The sequence below is a fragment of the Dreissena polymorpha genome, chromosome 2, assembly GCF_020536995.1.
Source record: "Dreissena polymorpha isolate Duluth1 chromosome 2, UMN_Dpol_1.0, whole genome shotgun sequence".
NCBI classification, from domain to species: domain Eukaryota; kingdom Metazoa; phylum Mollusca; class Bivalvia; order Myida; family Dreissenidae; genus Dreissena; species Dreissena polymorpha.
The window spans coordinates 19324974-19350797 of record NC_068356.1 but is presented as its reverse complement, the minus strand read 5'-3'; the positions used below and the strand labels follow the sequence as shown (position 1 = coordinate 19350797).

Sequence of the window (25824 nt, the reverse complement as noted above, 5' to 3'; positions counted from 1 at the left end):
GCAGGACTCAAGGGGTCACTGGTTCGAAACCTGCTCCGGGCAATGTTCTTTTCCTTTTTTAATTTTTTTCTTGACTTTTTACTGGAGCTTTTATGATCCAATGTTTACATTTATCAATATAAAGCATTTAATGAATAAGTTAAAAAAATGCCAAAATCTGTGAAAAGGCCCCTTTAATCAGTGATACTGTAATATTTGTCACAACACGGATAACGTTTTGATTTTAATATCAGAGGGTGGGGGGTTTTTTCCGCTTTTTTTCATTTTTTCTCTCATTAAACATGATTTTATATATTTATTTGAATACTATCCAGGGTACGTTACTTCCACCTGTGACAGATACAGCCCCAGACAACACAACAAGTGATTTGAATAGATTATATGTGATGTGGTTACTTCCCTTTGTAGCATGTATGTCATTTATTACGACATCATCACAACTCAAACTCAAAGGTAAGTCACATTGTTTGGGGCGTATTAGTTTGGCAGTTTTTTACAATTAGTTCTTCTTGAATGCGTTAAGCTTTACTGAGGACATTAGTTCAGAGACCTAAATAACATCTACGTCTCTGATTAGTTCTTCTTGAATGCTTTGAGCGTTTTGAGTAAATGCGTGCACCAACTCAGAGGGTCAATAGCTGGGAGTTGTATTCAGAGCTCCAGATAAGGGTCGTATTTTCGTAATTACGAATTATTTTCAAGTCCGTTACGTATTTATTTTAAAATCTTGTCGTACCATTTAGAATTACAAAATCAAGTTACGAATATTATTTTTACATCAATTTTTATTGAGTTCTTTTCGTGTATTAAAGATCTTTGCGGTGCTTATATAGAATGGTTATCGGGTTTGTTTAACAAAGCGCATTTTTTCCAATAAAAGCGGTGTATACAGTATATATCTGTCAAAAAAACAATGGCGGCGCCCAGAGAGCGTCCTAAAAAACTGCAAAGCGTCCAAAAACACGCGTTTAACATATTGTACACAAAGTGAGCCGAAGTTAAATGTTTAGAAAGACATTATAGAAAAGATCTTATACGATGTTGTATGTTCAGTTGCCGACACAGTCGGAAAAGCTAAACAAAAACGCGACACGACGGGTCCAAACTTAAACACACAAAAAAACATTGAACGAGTGGAAGGGACAAGTCCCCTGGCTAATCGTTGAAAAGATTGAAGGGGAGAGCCGTTTTAAATATGAAATATTTAAAAATTCATCTAAGGCATACAATCTAAACACAGTTTGGGCATATGAAGGTATTGGAAAAATAAAATTGTATAATACTGAAAAGACACTGTTGAACTCGTATTAATAAAGTTGCTAGTATGCTTATTTTGATTTTTTTTTCATGAAATTAACCATTATTATTTATTTTAGGTAATTTAGAAAAAATAAGAATTATTTTCCAAAACATTAAGAATACAATTTCAGAGTTAAGAATTCTTTTTGAAAATCTGGTAGTAATTTAAGAATTTCACAAAACCTTATCTGGAGCCCTGGTATTATTGCATTTTCTTGATCGGCATAGGTAAATATCATATTGAATGCACTCCCACTGGAATGATATTCTGTTGCAGTTCTGACTGTTCCAAGGTAGGTGGTGCGGTGCTGATTTGTTTGTGCTGAAACCCAGTAGAGACGCACGAGATGCAATCAATTATGACAAAAACTTCATGGGAATAAAATATTTGCAATACAACCTTTGTTACATGTGCTAGTTGCAATAATCCAACTCCCAGCTATTGACCCTCCGGGTCCTTGGTGTCTTTTGGGGGAGATCAAAGGAACGCTCCCAGTGCGTTCGAACCCGTGACCTCCCGATCGCTAGGCGGACACCATATCCACTATGCCACAGCGATCTTTTAAATATTTTAATTGTTTACGACTATTGCAGAAAATAAAAAAGTATAAAGAACTTGCTTCAAAAATAAACCGTAACTGATGTGTGTTGCGTAATTTAAGTTATAAATACAATTAATTGGAATCAAACGTCTTATTTGATTGCTCCCATCCATTTAAAGTAACATTACTACTCAAAATCAAAGAACTTTTCATATAATTGTTCGTAAAATAAACTTAACCAATTAAAAATCAGTGTTCTTTATGGCAATTGCCAAAATTTCAACGTCAGATGTGGACTGGTAAAATAGATGTTTGTAGATACCAAATGCTCGTTTTCATTATTGTTTTGCATATCTATTCATACGACACATGGACACTAAAATGGTGTTCATGTGTCGTATGAATAGATATATTTGCGGGAATTAATTGTGGCCACAAATAAATAAACACGAGCATTTTGTATCTACAAAAATCTATGTAATCATATCACATCTAGCGATGAAATTTTGGATATTGCTATAAGGAACACTGATTGTTAAGGTGTTAACTTTATTTTACGAAATACTTAACGAACTTTTCGTTGATTTTGAGCGTTATGGAGACTTTGAAATGTGTTCACATTATTTTTTTAACGGCGACTTTAGCTTAACAGTACCATTATTTAATATATTCAGATCCAATAGATATATAGTTTCTTTCATATTTACGAAATTCGCTATATACTTGCAACACATTTTTCTTAAGTCATTGTGCATGACAGAATACAATCTAATAAACGACCAGTAGTTGGAAGCAAGATTTTCCATGGGTCACATAATGTTTTTCAATATTTTTTTTGCTTTCTGTTTATTTTGGTTATTTAATATTATAATATATGACTTGAATGAAATGAACTGAGGACAAATACATAATTATTAAAAGAAATGTTGTGATTTGGTAGCTCCAAAGTAGTGTGGATTTTTATTTATAACATTTAGAAAGTATATAAAGAATTTGACACCAACCGCCTGCCGCAGTGCCTGACTAAATTCCTGGGGAAATACCAGTATAAATATATATTATTTGCTTGTTATTCTTGTCTGTTTATCATTACATTTTAATCAGTGACAATAATCAAATGAAAAATCTCTCCAAAACACCTATCACACTAACACATCCGCATTTTGCACAGCACCTCTAACAACACTGGCAAAGATCACACTCACATACAGAACAATACTTTAAAACGCAACCTTCCCTACTTTTACCCATCTCTTTAGTCAACAAAGTCTTTAATACAGACAGCCTCAAGCACTCAAAACTCTTAAACGTCTCTCTCAGTCCACTGTCTCCCACTAAAGAACGACCATACGAATAGACAACTGCAAGGGACGGGTTCTATGTGCTTTTATTTTAATATGTATTTCAATATATACACACATTATCAAAGCTTTACAATATGTTCATTAGGAGACATACATCTATGCACTTTTATTTTAATATTTATTTCATAATCACACACAGTATCAAGCTTTACAATATGTACATAAGTATGCATACATCTATATACGTTTATGCTAATATTTATTTCATTCCGTTAATTAATTAAGTACTAAATTGTATAGCATGAAAAAATAAAATATTTATTAAGTATTCCATACTACAGCCTTATCTCTAGGCAACCCCTTTCAGTAATAGCTTTATCTACCCCTCGATAATCAGTACCCTCATCAGCTCTGAAATGGTCTATTGCCTTATCAAAGACATTCGCATGTGTTAATCCCTTTGTCAATGCACCGCAGAGTACATAACAGGGCGGTAGACTTGCTAAGCATGTAAGAACACCTGACACTACATCCAGATTTTTTTCCGGATTTTCAGTTCAATTAGCATACAGCGCAATAACTGTTTATACAATGCCGTATCTAAAAGCACGGACTCTGCCACTTATCCGATCGCAGCGAGAATACAGTAATAAGAATGTGTCATAATACAAACTACACTGTTATGTGCAATACAATTTCAACTGCTACCACAAGACATCATCAGATACTACAGTGAAAACAATTTGTGCAGTGTAACCTTTTCTTTCGCTTTGCTCAAATCGACAATTCACAACTTCCGCTATAAACGATTTGTTATCAAGTTTATGTTTTGAGCATTTCTCAACAAAATACACGCAAATTGATGTTGATTGCAACAGGTATTGTGGTTGTAACAATGTATTAGGTTGATTGAACTCGATTTTATAGACATACGTGAGACATAATTTGTTTACATTAAAAAATGGTTTACAAGGAAGAACTCTGAGCTGTACGTATGTACTCATAAAAGCTCAGAGCATTCAAGAAGAACTATTACATGTGCATGTCCACACTACCAATGCATACTCCTATAAATATGAGGTCGATATGCATCATAATTGGAAGATTACATCATACTTGAACTATACCAATGCAGTGCCTAATTTGACAACTGCCTTAAATCCGCGACCCCATACGAATGAGCATTATTTTAAAAACGTTGATTTTTGTATTGAGGTACAACAGTTGTACCTGAATAAAAATTTATTGATGTTTTAAAATGCTTATTAGTTACTAATAATCAGATTTTTTCATTGATTGTTGTTTTTACTGCATGGTATTGTCTAAATTAGGACCAAACTATTCACATTCTGGTCACACAGTGATCATGTGTTCGTACTAGATAATGATCGAAACAAGTACTAGGCAACATTTGGCTGCAATACTTGGACTGCCAGTCTTACTGAAAGAATACTAGTCTAAATTAAATTGTTTCTCATTAGCGACACTTTACTTATATAAGGACACTTACCATGATGTTTTAAGTGCAAGTTAATGCCTTTCATCAAGAAGTAATTTAAGTAATTATTCTGAGATAATTACTGTGAAATGACTGCTCCATATATGCAGACTGTAGTCACCACTGCACATTTCAAGCCTCAGTTTGGATTCATCGATAAATTATTGCGTAAATGTCAACTCTAAAATTTGGAATGTGAAACTGGTATATTTAAAATGAATTGATGCTAAAATTCACAATTTCTAGGGTAATGTCATATTCCCAAAGAAGTAAAAAAAGTTCAAAAATATATCATAAATTTTCAACTGTTTATATTATATATTTTAGAACTTGTCTTACTTCTTTGGGAATATGACCTTTAACAACTGATACACAACATAGCCTGAAACTTAATTACTTATTTCATATTAGGCTGTGTAAGAGACAGCATACCCCATGTGATCATACTGAATTTATTGTATATTTATCTCAGGGCTATTGTTTCGTCAGGAATAACAAATGATACAAGTGGTAATGCCTCTGACATGTCGGGGATAATTGTTTTTGCTAGTTTCTAAAGCTTTTAGCAGTATATACACTGTCTGTCTGCCTCTCTGTCAGTCTATCCACCTGTCCAGTATTCTGTTTAGTTTCCTAAAGGCTTTCATATATTTACTTGATTGCTGTTATTTGAGTCTACATGCACAACAGAGAGATTAAGTTCCAGTTTAGTCATGGTCAATATATATTTTGCAAAGTTACACATCTTGGACTAAGAAATGTTCTCTAGATTAACAGTTGTCCACATTTTTTCTAAACACTTGCAGATATTAAGCTGATTTTTGGTTTGTGATTCTGCCTACATGACGTACAGATCAAGTGCAAGTTTTGTTCTGGTCAATATATTTTTAAGAAGTTATGGGCCTTGGATATTTTTTTAAATAACAACTTGGACTTACAATTTTCCTCTTAAAGTTTTAAAGCTGTTCCATGTCTTCAAAGTGCAGTAGAAGGCATTGTGTTTCACAAACACAGCTTTTGTTTTGTTAATGATAATATACATTTAGTTATTTTGTTTCAGATACCTGTAATTATATATTATAACATGTAAAATAATGTACAAGGAGACAAAATATTCTTCTTAATTATAATTTATCTGAATAAAATTCACATTTGTAAATATTCAGTATCAGTTTGTTTACACATGATAAAGGTTATTTGTTTTTATGAAGTGAACAGACTTATGAAATACATCAACAGATTGGAAAAAAAAATCCCAGTCTTGTGGAAACAGATGGTCAAGGTATTTTCTGAGAAATCTCATTTCTGAAACATTTCTGAATATAAAACAAACACCCTGCAGTAACAGTGTTTATTGAACATACACATGTGATAGGTTCTGTTTATGTTATAATTTAGAAATGGATCATCTTAGAAATAACATTTCAATCCTAGGGCATATTAATAATCCACATCAGAAGGAAGTAATTATTGTGTTTACAAAGTAGAAATAAACCTATTCCTAAGGCTTACAAACGTTATTTGAAAATATTATTTCTAAAATTAAACACAAGAAAAAATGCCGATATATTATATAAGAATATGAGATATAAATATTTACATGTATATCCATCTTGTTTTACAGGAGGACTGCTTATTTGTCTGGAATTAGGATGGTTGTACTCTTAAAATTACAACTATAACATACTCTTTGCAGTCTATGAAATAGCTTATTATTATTATTTTCTTTTTTTCATTTTCAATCATTATGTTCTACAAGGACAGTAATTACACCACGATAATAGCTTTTTTTATAGGAATTATGAAAATAATGAACAGTTAATAGTGATGTGTTTGTCTAGACATTGGAGATTCAACAGGAATTTGCTAAACAGTCATAATTACTTGTTATGCCCCCCTTCGAAGAAGAGGGGGTATATTGCTTTATACTCATGTCGGTCTGTCGGTCGGTCTGTCGGTCCGTCCACCAGGTGGTTGTCAGACGATAACTCAAGAACGCTTGGGCCTAGGATCATGAAACTTCATAGGTACATTGATCATGACTCGCAGATGACCCCTATTGATTTTGAGGTCACTAGGTCAAAGGTCAAGGTCACCATGACCCGAAATAGTAAAATGGTTTCCGGATGATAACTCAATAACGCATACGCCTAGGATCATGAAACTTCATGGGTAGATTGATCATGACTCGCAGATGACCCCTATTGATTTTGAGGTCACTAGGTCAAAGGTCAAGGTCACGGTGACCCGAAATAGTAAAATGGTTTTCGGATGATAACTCAAGAACGCAAACGCCTAGGATCATGAAACTTCATAGGTAGATTGATCATGACTTGCAGATGACCCCTATTGATTTTGAGGTCACAAGGTCAAAGGTCAAGGTCACGGTGACCCAAAATAGTAAAATGATTTTCGGATGATTACTCAAGAACGCTTTTGCCTAGGAACATGAAACTTCATAGGTACATTGATCGTGACCCGCAGATGACCCCTATTGATTTTCAGGTCACTAGGTCAAAGGTCAAGGTCACAGTGACAAAAATCGTATTTACACAATGGCTGCCACTACAATGGACAGCCCATATTTCACAAGTATAATTTCAAAGGTCAAGTATAAACATGTAAAGCTATGAATGAACCTTTCAACTATAAAAACATTTCTTCCTTAATAAATGTCTAGTTACTAATATTTCATAGTTACATTTGTATTTCGTACTTGACAATATTTTCACATTTCGAAATGGGCATAATTATTTCTAAATGAAATACATTGTGAAAAATTAAATTTCGTAACTACTATTTCTTACGTTTCTTTACACTATAAACATAATGCAACACATCTGTCTGCTCATACATTTGTCTAATAAATGGGAAATTAAAACTTCTATGATGAAAGTTCTTATCAAGTATGCTTAACATTTTCTCTTCTTTTCTACTTCAGTTGATAATGCAGCAGGCCCCAGCCGCAGACAGAAATAAGCAGCCAATATTGGAGGCATTGATTGGTTGTCTGGGAGCGCCAGATGTCTTCCATGGTTATGTCCTTGAAATAGCATCAGGCACTGGTCAACATGTGACACATTTTGCGCAGACGTTTCAAAAGGCTATTTTTCAGCCCACTGATTTTGACCCTGCTAACTTGACAAGGTAGTTATTAAACTTAATTATTAGCATAACCTTGCCTTCAAGTGCAGTACACGACCATAAGTCAGGGGCGCAACCTCTTTTTTGCGATGCATGAATAAATGAGTCAATGCTACTGCCTGATTTTAAAAATAAAGCAAAATATTTTGAACAAACATATAAAACCTACTTGTTCTGTAGAATTATCCTTTATATTTCAAAATATCTGGCCCTAAGCACCACCTCCAAAGTAGCATTGGCTCATTTATCAATGCATCGCAAAAACTAAGCACAGATATCAACAAAATATTTATAAGCGCCAGGTTAAACCTGTCAAGCATGACATGGTTATTTCTCTTGTTCATTTACATGATTATTTGTGTATGAATTCTACAATGTCAAAAGTCTACCAATATCAAGTTAAATTATACAGGATTTACATCATGCCGAATTCTGAAATCATGATATGTTCATCCAAATACATATGTAACTGTACTCTGTCTTAATGTGCAGCTTTATTAAAGACTTTATTTTTAAATATTATTTTCTTAAATTACCAATTTTCATATTTGTTAAGAGTTTGAATCCTTTGCATGTATAAAATTCTTATTCCAATTGTTATTTATTTTAGATAAAATAAGATAAAATTCAGGTAACCAAAGTAATAATAATATTTGTGAGTTTGTAATAGGGTATTTTTTAACTCTTTCAGTGCTGGAACCGAATTTTGAAGGCCTTTGCAAACAGTTTGGATCCAGATGAGACGCCACAGAATGTGGCGTCTCATCAGGATCCAAACTGTTTGCTATTCTGATAGTATTCTTTGAAAAAAATCGAAGAAAATGCTAATTTTAGAAATTTAGCAGACAACATTTTAGCAGAAGACAAATTTCCCAGCATGCAAAGAATTAATTATTGTAATTATGTTTGACATTCTGTTTTCCCCAGCATTGCTGCCTACATTTCTCATCACCAGCTGCATAATGTCCTACCTCCACAGCATGTCGATATCACATCTAGCGTCACCAGCTGGCCTGGTGAACACCATCCTGAAGGCTGTGATGTAATTTACAATGCCAATATGGTCCATATTTCACCCTGGCAAACAGCTATCGTATGTTCACACTTATGCTATTTTTATGTTCTTTTGATGATTTATACGAGGGGATTGATGATATGCTATTGTTATGCTTATAATTTAACTGCTTTTGTTTGTATATTCCATGTGCATGTGATGCAACAGAGCCTTTAGGGATGATCATAGAAATCAGCTGCAAACAGTGAAAACAGTGCTTATTGCATGTATAGTCAATCTTGTATTAAGAGACCACAAAAGGGAAATGTACTAGAAGTTGGTAACATGTATATCAGAACTACTCACCCTTTCAAGGAAAGCCATGACAAATGAATTCATTGTTTCAAAGTTTATTGCATGTACGTAAATTGTAATCCCATTTTGCCTGTGCAGTCTGCTACATTTCACATCACCAGCTGGTTAATGTCTGACCTCTGTGTAGTCTGCTACATTCCACATCACCAGCTGGTTAATGTCTGACCTCTGTGCAGTCTGCTACATTCCACATCACCAGCTGGTTAATGTCTGACCTCTGTGCAGTCTGCTACATTTCACATCACCAGCTGGTTAATGTCTGACCTCTGTGTAGTCTGCTACATTCCACATCACCAGCTGGTTAATGTCTGACCTCTGTGCAGTCTGCTACATTTCACATCACCAGCTGGTTAATGTCTGACCTCTGTGCAGTCTGCTTCATTTCACATCACCAGCTGGTTAATGTCTGACCTCTGTGTAGTCTGCTACATTCCACATCACCAGCTTGTTAATGTCTGACCTCTGTGCAGTCTGCTACATTTCACATCACCAGCTGGTTAATGTCTGACCTCTGTGTAGTCTGCTACATTCCACATCACCAGCTTGTTAATGTCTGACCTCTGTGCAGTCTGCTACATTCCACATCACCAGCTGGTTAATGTCTGACCTCTGTGCAGTCTGCTTCATTTCACATCACCAGCTGGTTAATGTCTGACCTCTGTGCAGTCTGCTACATTTCACATCACCAGCTGGTTAATGTCTGACCTGCATCTCCAGTAGATTAACTGGGCTTTTGTGAACACCTTAATGTTCTTGTTAACACTTTAGAGGCCACATTTATTGTTTAAAATCATGGATGTTAAGGGGTGGGGCTGTTTTCTTTATATGGCTACCGGTATAGTTAAACCTTGTTATCACTGTAGAAGTCAATTTGTTGGTTCAATATGTTTGAAACCTGGTTAGAACATTTGTTCAGTGATATCTTGGCTCATTTTGAAAATGGTTTTAGTTTGTTTGTCTTTGAAAACACCAGTTGCAAGGCAATTTTCCTTATTTGGCAATAACTAAACCTTGTTCAAACTCTAAAAAGTCACATTTATGTTTTAGTGTACCTGAAACTTGCTTAAAAATTAGTTCTAATGATATCTCTGTTGAGTTGAGTTAAAAATGGTTCGGGTATGTGGAAAAATATGGTTTTGCCTGGGCTGGGAAGTTTGTCTAATATGTTTATTTACTCTCTAAAAGTCACTTTTTTGGTCTGATCATAAGTCCATCAAATGTGTTAAGACCATTACAATTTTATTCTAATCATAACTTGGCAGACTTCGACAATTGTAAGACACGGGAGGTGCATTTTTTTGTCCCCTACCGGTGAAACCAGAGGGGACTTATGGTTTGGGCTCCGTCTGTCAGTCCGTCACACTTTTCTGGATCCTGGGATAACTTTTAAAGTTCTTCATATTTTTTCATGAATCTTGAAACATGGATAGATGGCAATATGGAGATTATGCACGTCATTTCATTTTGTTCCTACGTCAAAAATTCTGGTTGCTATGGCAACAAATAAAAAAATAATTTAAAAAATTCTGACAATGGTGGAGTTTCGATGGGGAAAATAGCGGAAAATATTGTTTGGCAATCTCTTGTTCCTTTTGTAGCTGTAGTTAAACATTGTGAGCAATGTAAAAGTCATATCTTTGGCCCAATATTCATGAAACTTGCTTGGAACATTTGTACTAATGATATATGGGGCAATTAAGTTTTGACAATTGTTGTGGTACATCAAAAAACAAGGCGCCCCTTCAGGATAGTTTTTCAGAATTCTAACTTAATATGCTTGTGATTTTTCCACCCAAACTGGGGTTTTGTGAGGTCAAAAACTGGATCACATAGTCAAATTAAAGAAAAAGCTTGTAAATACTTAACAATATTTATTTTCTAATTACAACGTCTGCAATATTGGTAGGTGAAAATGATATTGTCTAAGGGAGACTACTTTGACAGACATTTATCATATATTCCATAATGGTGGAAAAAAGTTGAAAATTAATTATGGAAGCTATTGGTTTGCTAGCTCTATTGATGCAAAAGTAAAATAACTGAAGTTTTATTGTTAACAAATTTGTTAACAATAATGCAGTTAATGTTTTATGTTAATAGGACAGACAAAAGATTGACAAATAACTAATTATAAACACTGTTTTTAGCTCACCTGAGCAATAGCTCGGGGTGAGCTATTGTGATCACTCAGCGTCCGGCATCCGTCCGTCCGTCTGTCTGTCTGTAAACAATTTGTAAACATCTTCTTCTACTAAACCATTGAGCCAATTTCAACTAAATTTCATGTGGAGCATCCCTAGGTCATGGGACAAAAGAATTGTTAAAAAAAATTTGATCACATAACCACGATGGCCGCCATGACCATATATGGTAAAAACCTTAAAAAATCTTCTTGTCTGAAACCGCTCATCGGATTTTCAAAAAATTTCACAGGGATGACCTTTGAAGGCTCCCCTGAAAAAGTTGTTCAAAGAAATTTGATTCGTCAAAAAACATGGCCGCAGGAGCTCGTTGAACTTTGCATGTTTATTCGTTTTTGCCTATTTTGTGAAAACTTTCAAAAATCTTCCACATTTTTTGTCCGATCCTTTCCAAATTTGCACAGTGTCTTTATATCAATGAGGACACGAACCCTACAAAAAATGAGCATTATTGGTCCATGAAGTACAGAATTACCTCCCCTTGAATTGAGAAAATGGTGTTTATGCAATAAAATCCAAATTTTTCATCCAATTCTTTCCAAACTTGTAAGGATTTAGCATGGTTCAAACAAGGGAAACAACTACATGTTCTTTTAATACAGATTTGCCTCCGTTTAATTCATTCAAAATCTCATTTTACAGCAGAGATTCCAAATCTCCGACACATATTTTTAGGTCACCTGTCATGAAGTGACACGGTGAGCTTATGTGATCGTGTGATGTCCGGCGTCCGTTGTGCGTGCCTGCGTGTGTCCGTGCGTCCGTCCGTCAACAATTTGTTTGTGTAGACAGTAGAGGTCACAGTTTGCATCCAATCTTGATGAAATTTGGTCAAAATGTTTACTTGATGAAATCCGGTTTGGGATTGTATTTGGGTCATCTGGGGTCAAAAACAAGGTCACAAGGTCAAATAATAGAACAACCTTCTGTAGACAATAGAGGTCACAGTTTTCATCCAATCTTTATGAAATTTGGAAAACATGTTTATCTTGATGAAATCTGGGTTGGGATTTTATTTGGGTCATCTGGGGTCAAAAACTAGGTCACTAGGTCAAATAATAGAAAAACCTTGTGTAGACATTAGAGATCATAGTTTTCATCCAACCTTTATGAAATTTGGTCAGAATTCTTGATGAAATCTGGGTGGGATTGTATTTGGGTCATCTTGGGTAAAAATCTAGGTCAAATAAATAGAAAAACTTTTTGTTGACAATAGAGGTCACAGTTTTCATCCAATATTTATGAACTGTGGTCAGAATGTTTATCTTGATGAAATCTGGATTGGGATTGTATTTGGATCATCTAGAGTCAGGAACTAGGTCACTAGGTCAAATCATAGAAAAACATTGTGTAGACAATAGAGGTCATAGTTTTCATCTGATCTTAATGAGTCAGGTGAGCGATTCAGGGCCATCATGGCCCTCTTGTTTAAGATAATATCCCCAGTGGGGGTCATACCCAGGACTTCATGATGGCTAGACTGACACTATATCTACTTAGCCACTGTTACCTTACAACAATAACTTTAGGAATTGATAAACCATTAAATGCAATTTTTTCAGGGACTTTTTGAGGCTGCTAGCTACTTATTGAAAAAGGATGGCTTACTTATAACATATGGGGTAAGACCTTTTTCAGACTTTCAGCACATTGCATTCTGTTCGATCAACGAGCCTTGTATCTCTAAAGATTTTTGTTTTAAACATTTCTACAATTGAAAGTTCATTTGCTGTGAATAATGTTAGAATGTGTTAATTTTAAACTTAGAATGATAATTGAAGATTTTTTTAAGCTCAGTTGAGCACAACACGCTCATGGTGAGCTATTGCAATGGCCTTTTTCCATTGTCCCTCGTCCATCGTGCGTCATCAACATTTACCTTGTTAACGCTATAAAGGCCACATTTATTGTCAAATCATCATGAAACTTAGTTAGAACATGTGCCCTAATTATATCTTGGACGAGTTCAAAAATGGTTTCGGTTGGTTGGAAAACATGGCTGCCAGGAGGTGTAGAAGTTTTCCTTATATGGCTTTGGCCAGTGTTTTTTTTTACCCTATAGGGGAATGGTGGTGGGGCCCGTCCAAAGAGGAAAAGTGCATTGTTTTTTTAAGGAAAATGGGAAATTAAGAAGTCATTCTTTTATATGTAATGATATTTATTATATGAATACACATGTATGTATGAATGTAATATTCACAGCTGAATGTCTCTGTTCTTTTTCTTAAATATATATCAATGATTTGTTCCACATTAGTTTCAGTCAGTTCAGCCGTCATGCACAGTATCAGTTTTCCAAGCCAATTAGAGTCTAATTTGGATTTTTTAAATCAATAAAATGGCAAATTTGAGCATTTTTATGTCCCCCACTATAGTAGTGGGGGACATATTGTTTTTGCCCTGTCTGTTGGTCTGTTGGTTGGTCTGTTGGTTGGTTGGTTGGTTTGGGCCAACTTTAACATTTGCAATAACTTTTGCAATATTGAAGATAGCAACTTGATATTTGGCATGCATATGTATCTCATGGAGCTGCACATTTTGAGTGATGAAAGGTCAAGGTCATCCTTCAAGGTCAAAGGTCAAATATATGGGTCAAAATCGCTCATTTTATGTACACTTTTGCAGTATTTCAATATTCATGATAGCAACTTGATATTTGGCATGCATGTGTATCTCATGGAGCTGCACATTTTGAGTGGTGAAAGGTCAAGGTCAAGGTCATCCTTCAAGGTCAGATGTCAAATATATGTGGCCAAAATTGCTCATTTTATGAGTACTTTTGCAATTTTGAAGATAGCAACTTGATATTTGGCATGCATGTGTATCTCATGAAGCTGCACATTTTGAGTGGTGAAAGGTCAAGGTCAAGGTCATCCTTCAAGGTCAGAGGTCAAATATATGTGGCCCAAATGGCTAATTTTATGAATACTTTTGCAATATTGAAGATAGCAACTTGATATTTGGCATGCATGTGTATCTCATGGAGCTGAACATTTTTAGTGATGAAAGGTCAAGGTCAAGATCATCCTTCAAGGTCAAATATATGGGTCAAAATTGCTCATGTAATGTCACTTCTGCAATATTGAAGCTAGCAATTTTATATTTGAAATGCATGTGTATCTCATGGAGCTGCACATTTTGAGTGGTGAAGGGTCAAGGTCAAGGTCATCCTACAAGGTCAAACGTCATATAGGGGGACATTGTGTTTCACAGACACATCTTGTTTATCAATAAAATGGGCCAAATTGGAATGTTTTTATCAACAAATATTGACACAATATAGATACATCAGGCCTTTTCTTGGTCATTTTGGAAAAAAAAAAATTCATGAAGTCCACCGATTTGGAAAAACCTAATTTAATATTACTCTTTATAATAATAAAAAATCATATAAATTATAGTTATATACCTTGTTAGATGTTTATAAAATGAATTTGAGATATATATCTATCATGAGGCAGTTGTTTCTAAAAAAAAAAAAAATTATTTTTTTTACTTTTGGAGGGGATTTTTCAAAAAAATTGGGGGAAAATATATACTTTTTTGGAGGGGAATGGGGCCGAATATTGGCCCCGAAATTGCCATAAAAAAAACACTGTTGGCAAAGCCTTGTTCACACCATAGAAGTCACATTTATAGTCCAATCGTTATGACACTTAGTCAGAACATTAAGTCTTATGAAATCTTGGATGAGTTCAGAAATTGTTCCTGTCTTTTAAAAAGCATGGCCACCAGGGGGCGTCACATTGTTCCTTTTATGGCTATAGTGAAACCTTGTCAACACTCTAGAGGCCACATTTATTGTCCAATCTTAATTAAACTTAGTCAAAAGTCCCACTGATATCTTGGAAATGTTCAAAACTGCTTCTGGTTTGTTGACAAACATGGCAGCCAGTGAGTGTTGCAGTTTTCATAAGATTGCTGTAGTAACACCTTGTTTACACTATAGGAGTCACATTTATTTTCGATCTTCATGAAACTTAGACAGACTATTTGTCCTTATTATATCTTTGACCAGTTCGAAAATGGTTACAGTTGGTTGAAAAACACGGCTGCTGTGGGGCGGGGCGTTTTCCTTGTATGGCTGTATTTAAGCCTTGTTAACATTCTAGAAGTCACATTTATTGTCCAATCTCCATGAAACTTAGCAAGACCATTTTTTCTAATGATATCTTGGATGAGTTTGAAAAGTGTTCCGGTCTGTTGAAAAACAAAGCTGCCATGGAGCGGTGCATTTTTTCTTATTTGGCACTTGTAAAACCTTGTTAACACTCTAGAAGTCACATTTTTAGTCCAATCTTAATGTAACTTGGTCAGAGTATTTGTTATAATAGTATCTGGGCTGAGTTCGAAAATGGTTCCTGTCCATAAAAAAACATGGCTTCCTGGGGGCAGAGCATCTATCCTTATATGGCTCTAGTAAAACCTTGTTAACACTCTGGAAGTCACATGTATAGTCCAGTCTTTATGAAACTTGGTCAGAACATTTGTTAAAATGAGCTTGGTCAAGTTATTAAATGGTTTTGGTTTGTCATTAAACATGGCCACCAGGGGCAGGACATGTTTCCTGATATGGCTATAGTGAAACCTTGGTAACACTCTTGAAGTCACACTTTTAGTACAATCTTAAAGTCATGTGAGCTCAAAAAACAAAGTCACTAGGTCAAATTAAAACATGTTAATACTCTAGAAGACACTTTTTGTCTATTGTTCATGCATCAAACAGTTTCTTTGGGTCTCAGATGAGCGCCTTTATGCCTATGGCCCTCTTGTTTGTTTTATATATTAAACAGTTTTATACAGGTCTGTATTCCTTACTAATATTGTTTAAGACAGTACAAAAATTCTTTGGATATTCAAACAGCTAATGTGAGCTTATTTTATTTCAGCCATATGCTGAATATGGAGTTTTACAACCAGAGAGCAACATTCAGTTTGATCTGTCCTTAAAGTCAAGGTAGTAGATGCACATTTTCTTTAATATAGAAAAATATTAATGTGTCCAAATTAATGCTAAACTGTTAATGGGTTAATTATTTTTCCTTTTGATAACTGTAAGTATGTTAGTATTGTTAATATTTCAAGATTGTTTTACCAGTATAACGATATTATGTCTTTCACCATAACAGTTTAATTATTACTGTACTTCTATAAGTAGCCAAAAGAAAATTGAATGCATGATGCACTATCACAATTCTTAGCATATTATATATTATAAATAATTATATAAAACAGAGAAACAACTTCTTTGTTTTTAGCTCATCTATTTTTTGAAAAAAAAATTATGAGCTATTGTCATCACCTTGGCGTCGGCGTTGGCCTTGGCGTCCGGTTAAGTTTTGCGTTTAGGTCCACTTTTCTCAGAAAGTATCAATGCTATTGCATTCAAACTTGGTACACTTACTTACTATCATGAGGGGACTGGGCAGGCAAAGTTAGATAACTCTTGTGTGCATTTTGACAGAATTATGTGCCCTTTTTATACTTAGAAAATTGAAAATTTTGGTTAAGTTTTGCGTTTAGGTCCACTTTTCTCAGTAAGTATCAATGCTATTGCATTCAAACTTGGTACACTTACTTACTATCATGAGGGGACTGGGCAGGCAAAGTTAGATAACTCTGGCGTGCATTTTGACAGAATTATGTGCCCTTTTTATACTTAGAAAATTGAAAATTTTGGTTAAGTTTTGTGTTTAGGTCCATTTTATTCCTTAAGCATCAAAGCTATTGCTTTCATACTTGCAACACTTACTAACTATCATAAGGGGACTGTGCAGGCAAAGTAATGTAACTCTGACTGGCATTTTGACAGAATTATGTGCCCTTTTTATACTTAGAAAATTGAAAATTTGATTAAGTTTTGTGTTTAGGTCCACTTTATTCCTACAGTATCAAAGCTATTGCTTTCATACTTGCAACACTTATGAACTATCATAAGGGGACCGTGCAGGCAAAGTTATGTAACTCTGACTGGCATTTGGACGGAATTATGGGCCCTTTATACTTAGAAAATTGAAAATTTGGTTAAGATTTATGTTTTGGTCCACTCTACCCCTAAAGTATCATAGATATTGCTTTCATACTTGGAACACTCACAAACTAAGGGTACAGTAAAAGGACAAGTTGCATAACTCTGGTTGTCATTGTTACGGAATTATGGCCCTTTTTTGACTTAGTAACTTTTAATATATGGTTAAATTTTGTGTTTCGATCCACTTTACTTCTTAAGTATCAAGGCTATTGCTTTCAAACTTCAAATACTTTCATGCTATCATGAGGTTACTGTACCTGGCAAGTTGAATTTTACCTTGACCTTTGAATGACCTTGACTCTCAAGGTCAAATTATAAAATTTTGCTAAAATTGCCATAACTTCTTTATTTATGATTAGATTTGATTGATACTTTGACGAAACTACTCTTACCTGACATACCACAATAGACTCCACCCAAACCATCCCCCGTGCCCTCCCCCCCTCCCCCCCTCCGCCCTCCCCCCCACCTTAATTTTTTTTTTTTTTTTTTTTTTCTAAGATCACCTCACAAATGACCACCACACCCTCACACTATACCCCCACCCCCCCCCCCCCCCCCCCCCAATTTTTTTTTTTGATTTTTTTTTTTTTTTTTTTTTTTTTTTTTTTTTTAATCTCATCTCACAAATTACCACCACCCCCATCACAAAATAACCCCCCCACCCATTTTTTTTTTAAAACGGTTATGTTTGAAATACCGTCCAACCATCGCACCCAAAAAATACCCCCCCCCATCGCCCCCGCCACCCCCCCACTCCCCCCCCTCCCCCCGCCCCCTATTTATTTTTTTTTTTTTTTTTTTTCGCTTTTTTGGAAGATAATGTAATAAATGTCCACAACCCCACACTATAAACCCCTCTTCACTCCACCCCTCCCTCCTTTGTGATTGAAAATTGGAGTCCCTTCACCTTTGAAAAGAAAATAGATGAGCGGTCTGCACCCGCAAGGCGGTGCTCTTGTTTAAAAATACATGTATCTATTCACTCATATTTCGGTCAATTTAGACCTTCATCAGGAGTAAACATTTTGTTATAAAATAAAGGAAATGACATCACAATCACATGACGTCAATTGCAACAACGTCAAAGTGTTACATACTATTTGGCGTTAAAATTAACATATAACCAAAATAATATATAACATCATTATAAAAAGCATATAGTTCATATATGTATATGTTATCTAATTAACTAGATTATTAAAGTAGGATCAGTTATGATACAAAATTACTGGAAAAATGCAGTTTGAATGCGAATATGTAAAATGAACCAGTAAAAAGTGCCTTAAAAACTAGAAAATTAGAAGAGAACTTTAGAATTCATACCTAGGGGAGCTATAGTACCTAGGTAATGCATCCAAGAACATTCTTTTAAGAGGTGTTTCCAGTTATTTTGTATTTGTAATGCATCAATAGGAACAAAAGAAAAATCATCAATGCTATGTCCAGCAGAATTAAAATGTTCTGAGACATTTGTTAAACGGTCGGGAAAATGTTTAATGTCAAATTTATGGCTATTCAAATGTCAAATTTATGGCTATTCATATTATACATTGTTATTCCACCTCTCTTAAACTGCAAAACCCATGGGTTAGTATATATTGTATAAAATCACACCTCTGGGGTCATAGCTTAATTCTGCCATAGGAAAACTTGTTTCTTTAAATGAATAGTGAAAATTAAAAAAGATCTTATAAACTACAAATCTCACTATTAGAACCAAGATATTTGTTTTTTTGTGGTCTTGTATAAAGTTTGTTCAAATTATACCCCTGGTATCCTGGTATAAAAACCCACAAAGCAACAAATCTCATGGTTTATAAAGAATTAATAAAATAATGCCTAAAACCACAAGGCCCAGAGGTTGGTATTTGATTTGTAACATATCAGGGTCTGTACCAAAGTTATTCAAATATAGACATTGTGGTCAAAATCGGACCTTCTCTCACTGATGACTTGGCTTCTTTTTTAGCTCACCTGAGCACATCGTGCTCATGGTGAGCTTTTGTGATCACCTTTTGTCCATCGTCCGTTGTGCGTCGTGCGGCGTCAACATTTGCCTTGTGAACACTCCAGAGGCCACATTTATTGTCCGATCTTCATGAAACTTGGTCAGAAGATTTGTCCTATTGATACCTCGACTGAGTTTGAAACTGGGTCATGCTGGGTCAAAAACTAGGTCACTAGGTAAAAAAAAAGAAAAACCTTGTGAACACTGTAGAAGTCACATTTAATGCCCATTCTTCATGTTACTTTGTCAAAATGTTTGTCTAAATGATATGTTGGTTGAGTTTAAAAATGGTTCCGGTCCCTTGAAAAACATGGCCGCCAGGGGGCAAGGCAGTATCCTTATATGGCTATAGAGAAACCTTGGGAACACTCTAGAAGTCACAATTTTTGTTCAATCATCATGAAACTTGGTTAAAAGATTGGTTTCATTTATATCTCGGACGAGTTCGAAAAAGGTCCAGATCGGTGAAAAAACATGGTCGCCAGGGGGCAGGGCAGTTTTCTCTATATGTATATAGTGAAAACATGTGAACACTCTAGAAGTCACATTTTTGGTCCAATCAAATGAAATTTGGTCAGAACATGTGTTTTCTGGATATGACGGTTGAGTACGAAAATGATCCAGATCGGTGGAAAAACATGGCCCCCGGGGGTGGGGCAGTTTTCTCTATATGTATTTAGTGAAAACATGTAAACAGTCTAGTTGTGATAAGCCATAATGTTAAAGAAAGATAACCTGTTCATACTTTCTAATAGTTAACTAATAGTTATCTCCCTTGTATAAACCTGGGACTTCTTTCATAAAATGTGGTGTACATAAAGACAGTAGTTTGCATGCAATTTAATAAACCTATGTCATAAAATAACTGTACATGTACTAATGCACTGTAGAGCCTTATTTTTGATCTTTACTGATAAGCCAAGTTAACTTACTGGTGTATTTAGCTGACAACTGTGCTATGAAACTGTTTCCATCGCAACCTTGTTATTTGGCATTTTCTAAATTAGAAAGACTCTTTTGATTGAAATAAGTTTTATAAATTCTTCTTATTTTTTTACATTTGAGTCACTGGAGTTTTCCACTCTCCATAAATTGTGTTCTTTAGATTAAGTTAGACTTATTTTATAAACTAAATTTTTGAAGCAACTTCTAGACTAACAGTAACTAATTTTTATATCAGTTTTTTTGATAGATTGTGAACTTCTTTTTACATTCATTAAGGTATTTGCTGTATGTGTTCATTTTTAACGATGCATAGATTCTTTAGACTAAAGTTAGTTATTTTCATTAAAGCTGCTTTGGTTTTCACTTATAGATTTATTCTTTGAGTGTATTCAGGCGTATCTGACTGGATGCCTTTAGTTAATTGAATTACAACCAGTAAGTGTGTTAGAAATAAGCGTTCATTAATTAGACTCGATAAATATTTCCGTATTACATAAGTGCTCACAAAGTTACATAACTCGTAACGGTCCCGTGACCGGTTCACTTGGGTAAGCGAACGAGACCGCACTACCACAGTTGTTTATAGTAAAACATTGTAAATACTTTTTGTCACATTTTTAGTTCAATCTGAATGACACTTGCTGATCTTCACACATGGTGACAATCTTTATCAGCATAATATTTTTGCTCATGGTGAACTTTTGTGATCACCTTTTGTCAATTGTCTGTCTTCCGTTGTTCGTCATGAATATTTGCCTTGTTAACACTGTAGAGGCCACATTTATTGTTTGATCTTAATGAAACTTTGTGAGAAGATTTGTCCCAATAATATCTTGGACGAGTTCAAAAATGGTTCCAGTCTGTTGAAAAACATTTCCGCCATGGGCCATTTGTTGTTCATTCTTCATGAAACTTGGTTAAAACATTTGTTCTATTGATATCTTGGGCTGCAAAGAAATGGTCATTTCTTTTTATCTCAGGTGAGCGACTTTGGGCCTTTCAGGCCCTCTTGTTTTGTACAGTGTGAATAAACCTCCCAACATAGTGAATAAATTCCCCAGCAAATATCTATTTAGTATGTGAATTAATGTGAGCAATTCAGGGCCCTTTCGACACTTTTGTTAAATGGTATCTTACTGATTTGCAGAGACCCATCTTGGGGTGTACGAGATATAAGAGACCTTAGTGCACTTGCAGAGAAGAATGGTATAGCTCTGGTCAAAAAGGTTTGGATACTGGTCTTGTAGAGCTTTAAATGGAGGTGCTTTTGTCCAGTTACCTCTAAACAGCAATTTAAACTTTATCCAACATTCTTAAAAAAATGGTATTTTTCTAACATTTTCATTGTCATCTTAAAACAGAATTGTGTTTTTGCTTCCATCTAAAATGCTCTTTTTCTTTAATTTACTTAATGTACACAATTTATCAATCCGCTAATCACACTGTGTAGTGGTTCCACCAAGGAAATGCACAGCCTCTGTAGTGGGTCCAAATTAGCCTATTAATAGAAAATTAACTAACATTGTATAAGTTATTGTAACAACAAAAGCTAAAAAAAACAAATCAATTTCTGCCAAAGTAATGCATAATTATGACATTTAGACATATGTTGAAATATTTATGAATGAATGTTCCACTTTCTTTCCTCCATTGTACCTTTCAACAGATTGACATGCCTTCTAACAACAAGACGTTGATTTGGAAGAAAAGCTAGTTGACCCTGAGAAGAGTACAAATGGTGGTGCTTTCTCAGATATCTTTCAGACTGAAAAGCTGTGATAAAGCAGAATTATGTTTCTTTTACTTAACCATTAACCAGATACTGACCTTAATGCATGAAAATATTAAAGGTACTCTTTTGATAAATACATTCGACTTTGTACCGAAATCAGGGCCCGTATTCACCAACCCATTCTTAGACTTAACAATAAAAAAAAGACTTGATACAAAGAAAAATGCGTTCAGTGGTTAATATATACAGGGCTCCACTGGTGATTGTGTCATTTACCAAATGTTCTACAGAATGATATTGATAGAGGTGTTTAATGCTAAGTATGAATCAAAATTCAAGCAATTCTTTAATGTATCAATTTAAAACACATTCTTCATTATACCCCCAGTAGGGTGGCATATAGCATTTGAACTGTCTGTCCGTCCATCCGTCTGAAAGCTTTAACATTGGCCATAAATTTTGCAATATTGAAGATAGCAACTTGATATTTGGCATGCATGTGTATCTCATGGAGCTGCACATTTTGAGTGGTGAAAGGTCAAGGTTATCCTTCAAGTTCAAAAGTCAAAAAAACAAATCCAAAGGAAGTAACAAGCTTTAAAGGGAGATATTTTCTATTTATCATTTGGCAGGTACAGATCATTTTTACAAGGGAAGTAATATTTTTCAAAAACAAAAATAAATCAAAGCGGCGCAGTAGGGGGCATTGTGTTTCTGACAAACACATATCTTGTTTTTAGACTTAGTCTAAGAATTGTTTGGTGAATATGGGCCCAGGTTTAATATTCTCTGTTAATTTTATCTTGTGAAACACTTGCAAACGCAAAACAGAGGTGAATATAGGACACAATTCAGGATAACATTTGTGTTTATAGAGTTCACAAGTATCAGATTAATTTTGGTGAGATATACACAATGTGTATAAAGTTTGAATTAGAAAATGAACTTTGTGTATTTATTACTTTTATTTAATTGTAATGCTATTAATAGTTGTAATGCTTGTTAAGTCTGGATAAAGTTGTTTTGTGTTTTGAGTACATTGATTCCATTCTGTTTATTTTTATCTCACCTGAGCATGAAGGGAACTAGTGTGGTCAGTCTGCGCTTGATGTCGTACTATTTTTAGCTCACCTGAGCACAACATGCTCATGGTGAGCTTTTGTCCGTCGTCCGTCGTCAACATTTTGCCTTGTGAACACTCTAGAGGCCACATTTATTGTCTGATCTTCATGAAACTTGGTCAAAACATTGGTTTCATTGATATCTCGGATGAGTTCGAATATGGTCCAGATTGGTGAAAAAACATGGCCACCAGGGGGCGGGGCAGTTTTCCTTATATGGCTATAGTAAAACCTTGTTATCACTCTAGAGACCACATTTATTGTCCGATCTTCATGAAACTTGGTCAGAAGATTCATCCCAATAATATCTTGGACCAGTTCAAAAATGATGCCGGTTGGTTGAAAAACATGGCCGCCAGGGGGTGGAGCATTTTTCCTAATATGGCTATAGTAAAACCTTGTTAACACTCTAGAGGCCACATTTATTTTCCGATCTTCATGAAACTTGGTCAGAAGATTTGTCCTAATGATATCTTGGATGAGTTCAAAAATGGTTTTGGTTGCTTAAAAAACATGGCCACCTGGGGGCGGGGCATTTTTCCTTATATGGCTATATATCATGCTTTAGTAAAACCTTGTTAACACTCTAGAGGCCACATTTATTGTCTGATCATCATGAATCTTGGTCAGATGATTTGTCCCAATGATATCTTGGATGAGTTTGCAAATGGTTCCGGTTGGTGGAAAAAAATGGCTGCCAAGGGGACGTGGCATTTTTCCTTATATAGCTATAGTTTAACCTTGTTACCTGTCTAGAAGCCATATTTATTGTACGCTCATCATGAAACTTTGTCAGAAGATTTGTCCCAATGATATATTAGACAAGTTCGAAAATGGTTCCAGTTGCTTGAAAAACATGGCCACCAGTGGGCGGGGCATTTTTCCTTATATGGACTTATGAATCTTCATGAAACTTTGTCAGTATATTTGTTTAAATGATATATTGGATGTGTATGAAAATGGTTCTGGTCTGTTGAAAAACGTGGCTGCCAGGGTGTTCACTAGTCATGAAAGTTGTTAAGAATATTTTGTTCTAATGACATCTTGGGCTGCACAGAACAGGTCAGTTCCTCTGAATCTCAGGTGAGCGACTTTGGGCCTTTCAGGCCCTCTTTATAGATCAAAATATATTTAACCATGTCAACATAGCCACTTTCGATTTAAGTCATGATTAAAAATGGAGAAAACAATCATTTGTGATACATATTTGAATTATTGTCAAAGTAAATTGATCATGTGTTATTTCGATGAAGTTTACTTAATTAATGAACTAATGCAATTATATGGGAACATGTATACCAATTGGTTCCATGAGTTTTTGCGATAAGCCTTACCTTTATAACATTGATAACATTGTAAATGTACCTGTATGTGCTACAAAATCATATTTGTGAAAGTTTTTTATCACAGAAAAAAAATGGGTATGAATTTGGCATTTTCATCAGTTAATATTATGTGCAAAACAAAACGATTTGACAATCTAAAATCATTTTCTAATCATTTTTAAATTGTTTTAGAAAATACATCTTGGTATTAAATTTGTTCCTTGTTGTTTCTTACTTTATTAGATAAAAACAATAGCGATATTGACTTGATTTTTTACTTGGTCTTAACCATTTGGTATTAGCTCAAAGGTGTCAACCTGATCATACACACAGCGTCAAAAGCGTCAATAAGGTAATTTTTGATATCAGTAATATTGGTAAGCTTAGCATTTAAAGGCATAAAACTAAACTTTGATTGATGTAGAGATAAGATTACTGGAAAAATAACGCATCTGGCAAACACACAATTTTAAAATGAAATGAAATTTTTTTTCTTTTTTTTATTGCACTTGCATGGTCCATTCAATTTTTGAAAGCAGAAAAAAAAAAAATGTTTGCTAAGCACAAACATTTTATGCCAGTGTTTATTTTTTGTTCCACAGTGTATAGTACAAATGCAGCATTTAAAATGAATGTGTTTGGCATACAATTTGTTTATAAGGAAGTACAAGTTTAAAGATATTCTACAGATGATGAATGTAAAATGACCAATACATACATGTATAGGCTGACACAATAGTAACCACTACAGAACATATATATATATATGCAGTTAGAGCTGCATGTTGCAATGCTAGTTTTGGAATCATCAAAACAAATATTGCTTAGTATTAATTGCTAAAATTAGGAATGTTAGACCTTGAACTCATCAACAATCTCAAATGATGTCTTAATGTAAGGCATCTGTGTATTGCCTGAAAAAGCTTAATTTGTTCTTGGAGTTACTCAGCATAATAGCTTTTTTACTTTACCTTAAAGTGACCTTGACCTTATGTATGCCATGTGCAACCAAGTAAGAAATGGATATAAGGTATTAATTAGTTTCAGTACAATACTTAATTTACTTTTTAGTTTTTTAGAAGAACTTTTTTCAATGTAATTATTTGACCTTAACCTTGACCTAACCCACCCAAGCATGCAATCCAAAAATAGATCTGCATTTGAGGATAAACCAATTCAATATATATTATTGATAAAGTGGCATCCATTTTTGCTATTTTTAGTAACAGTGACCTTGTCTCAACTCATCCCATACAAAATCACTACAAGGGGGTTCTTGCTATAAGCTATCTGTATATGAAT

At 34.7% G+C, this 25824-nt stretch overlaps 1 protein-coding gene across 1 annotated transcript; it reads left to right on the top strand.

The window, feature by feature from the left end:
• Positions 1–421: 421 nt before the first annotated feature.
• On the top strand, positions 422–24783 carry LOC127866122 (UPF0585 protein CG18661-like). Its single transcript, XM_052406527.1, has 7 exons — positions 422–446; positions 7584–7790; positions 8715–8880; positions 12920–12979; positions 16247–16314; positions 21492–21570; positions 22011–24783. Exons 2-7 carry the CDS (start codon positions 7591–7593, stop codon positions 22056–22058), a joined length of 621 nt encoding a protein of 206 aa, XP_052262487.1. The 5' UTR covers positions 422–446; positions 7584–7590; the 3' UTR covers positions 22059–24783.
• The last annotated feature ends 1041 nt before the right edge of the window (positions 24784–25824 follow it).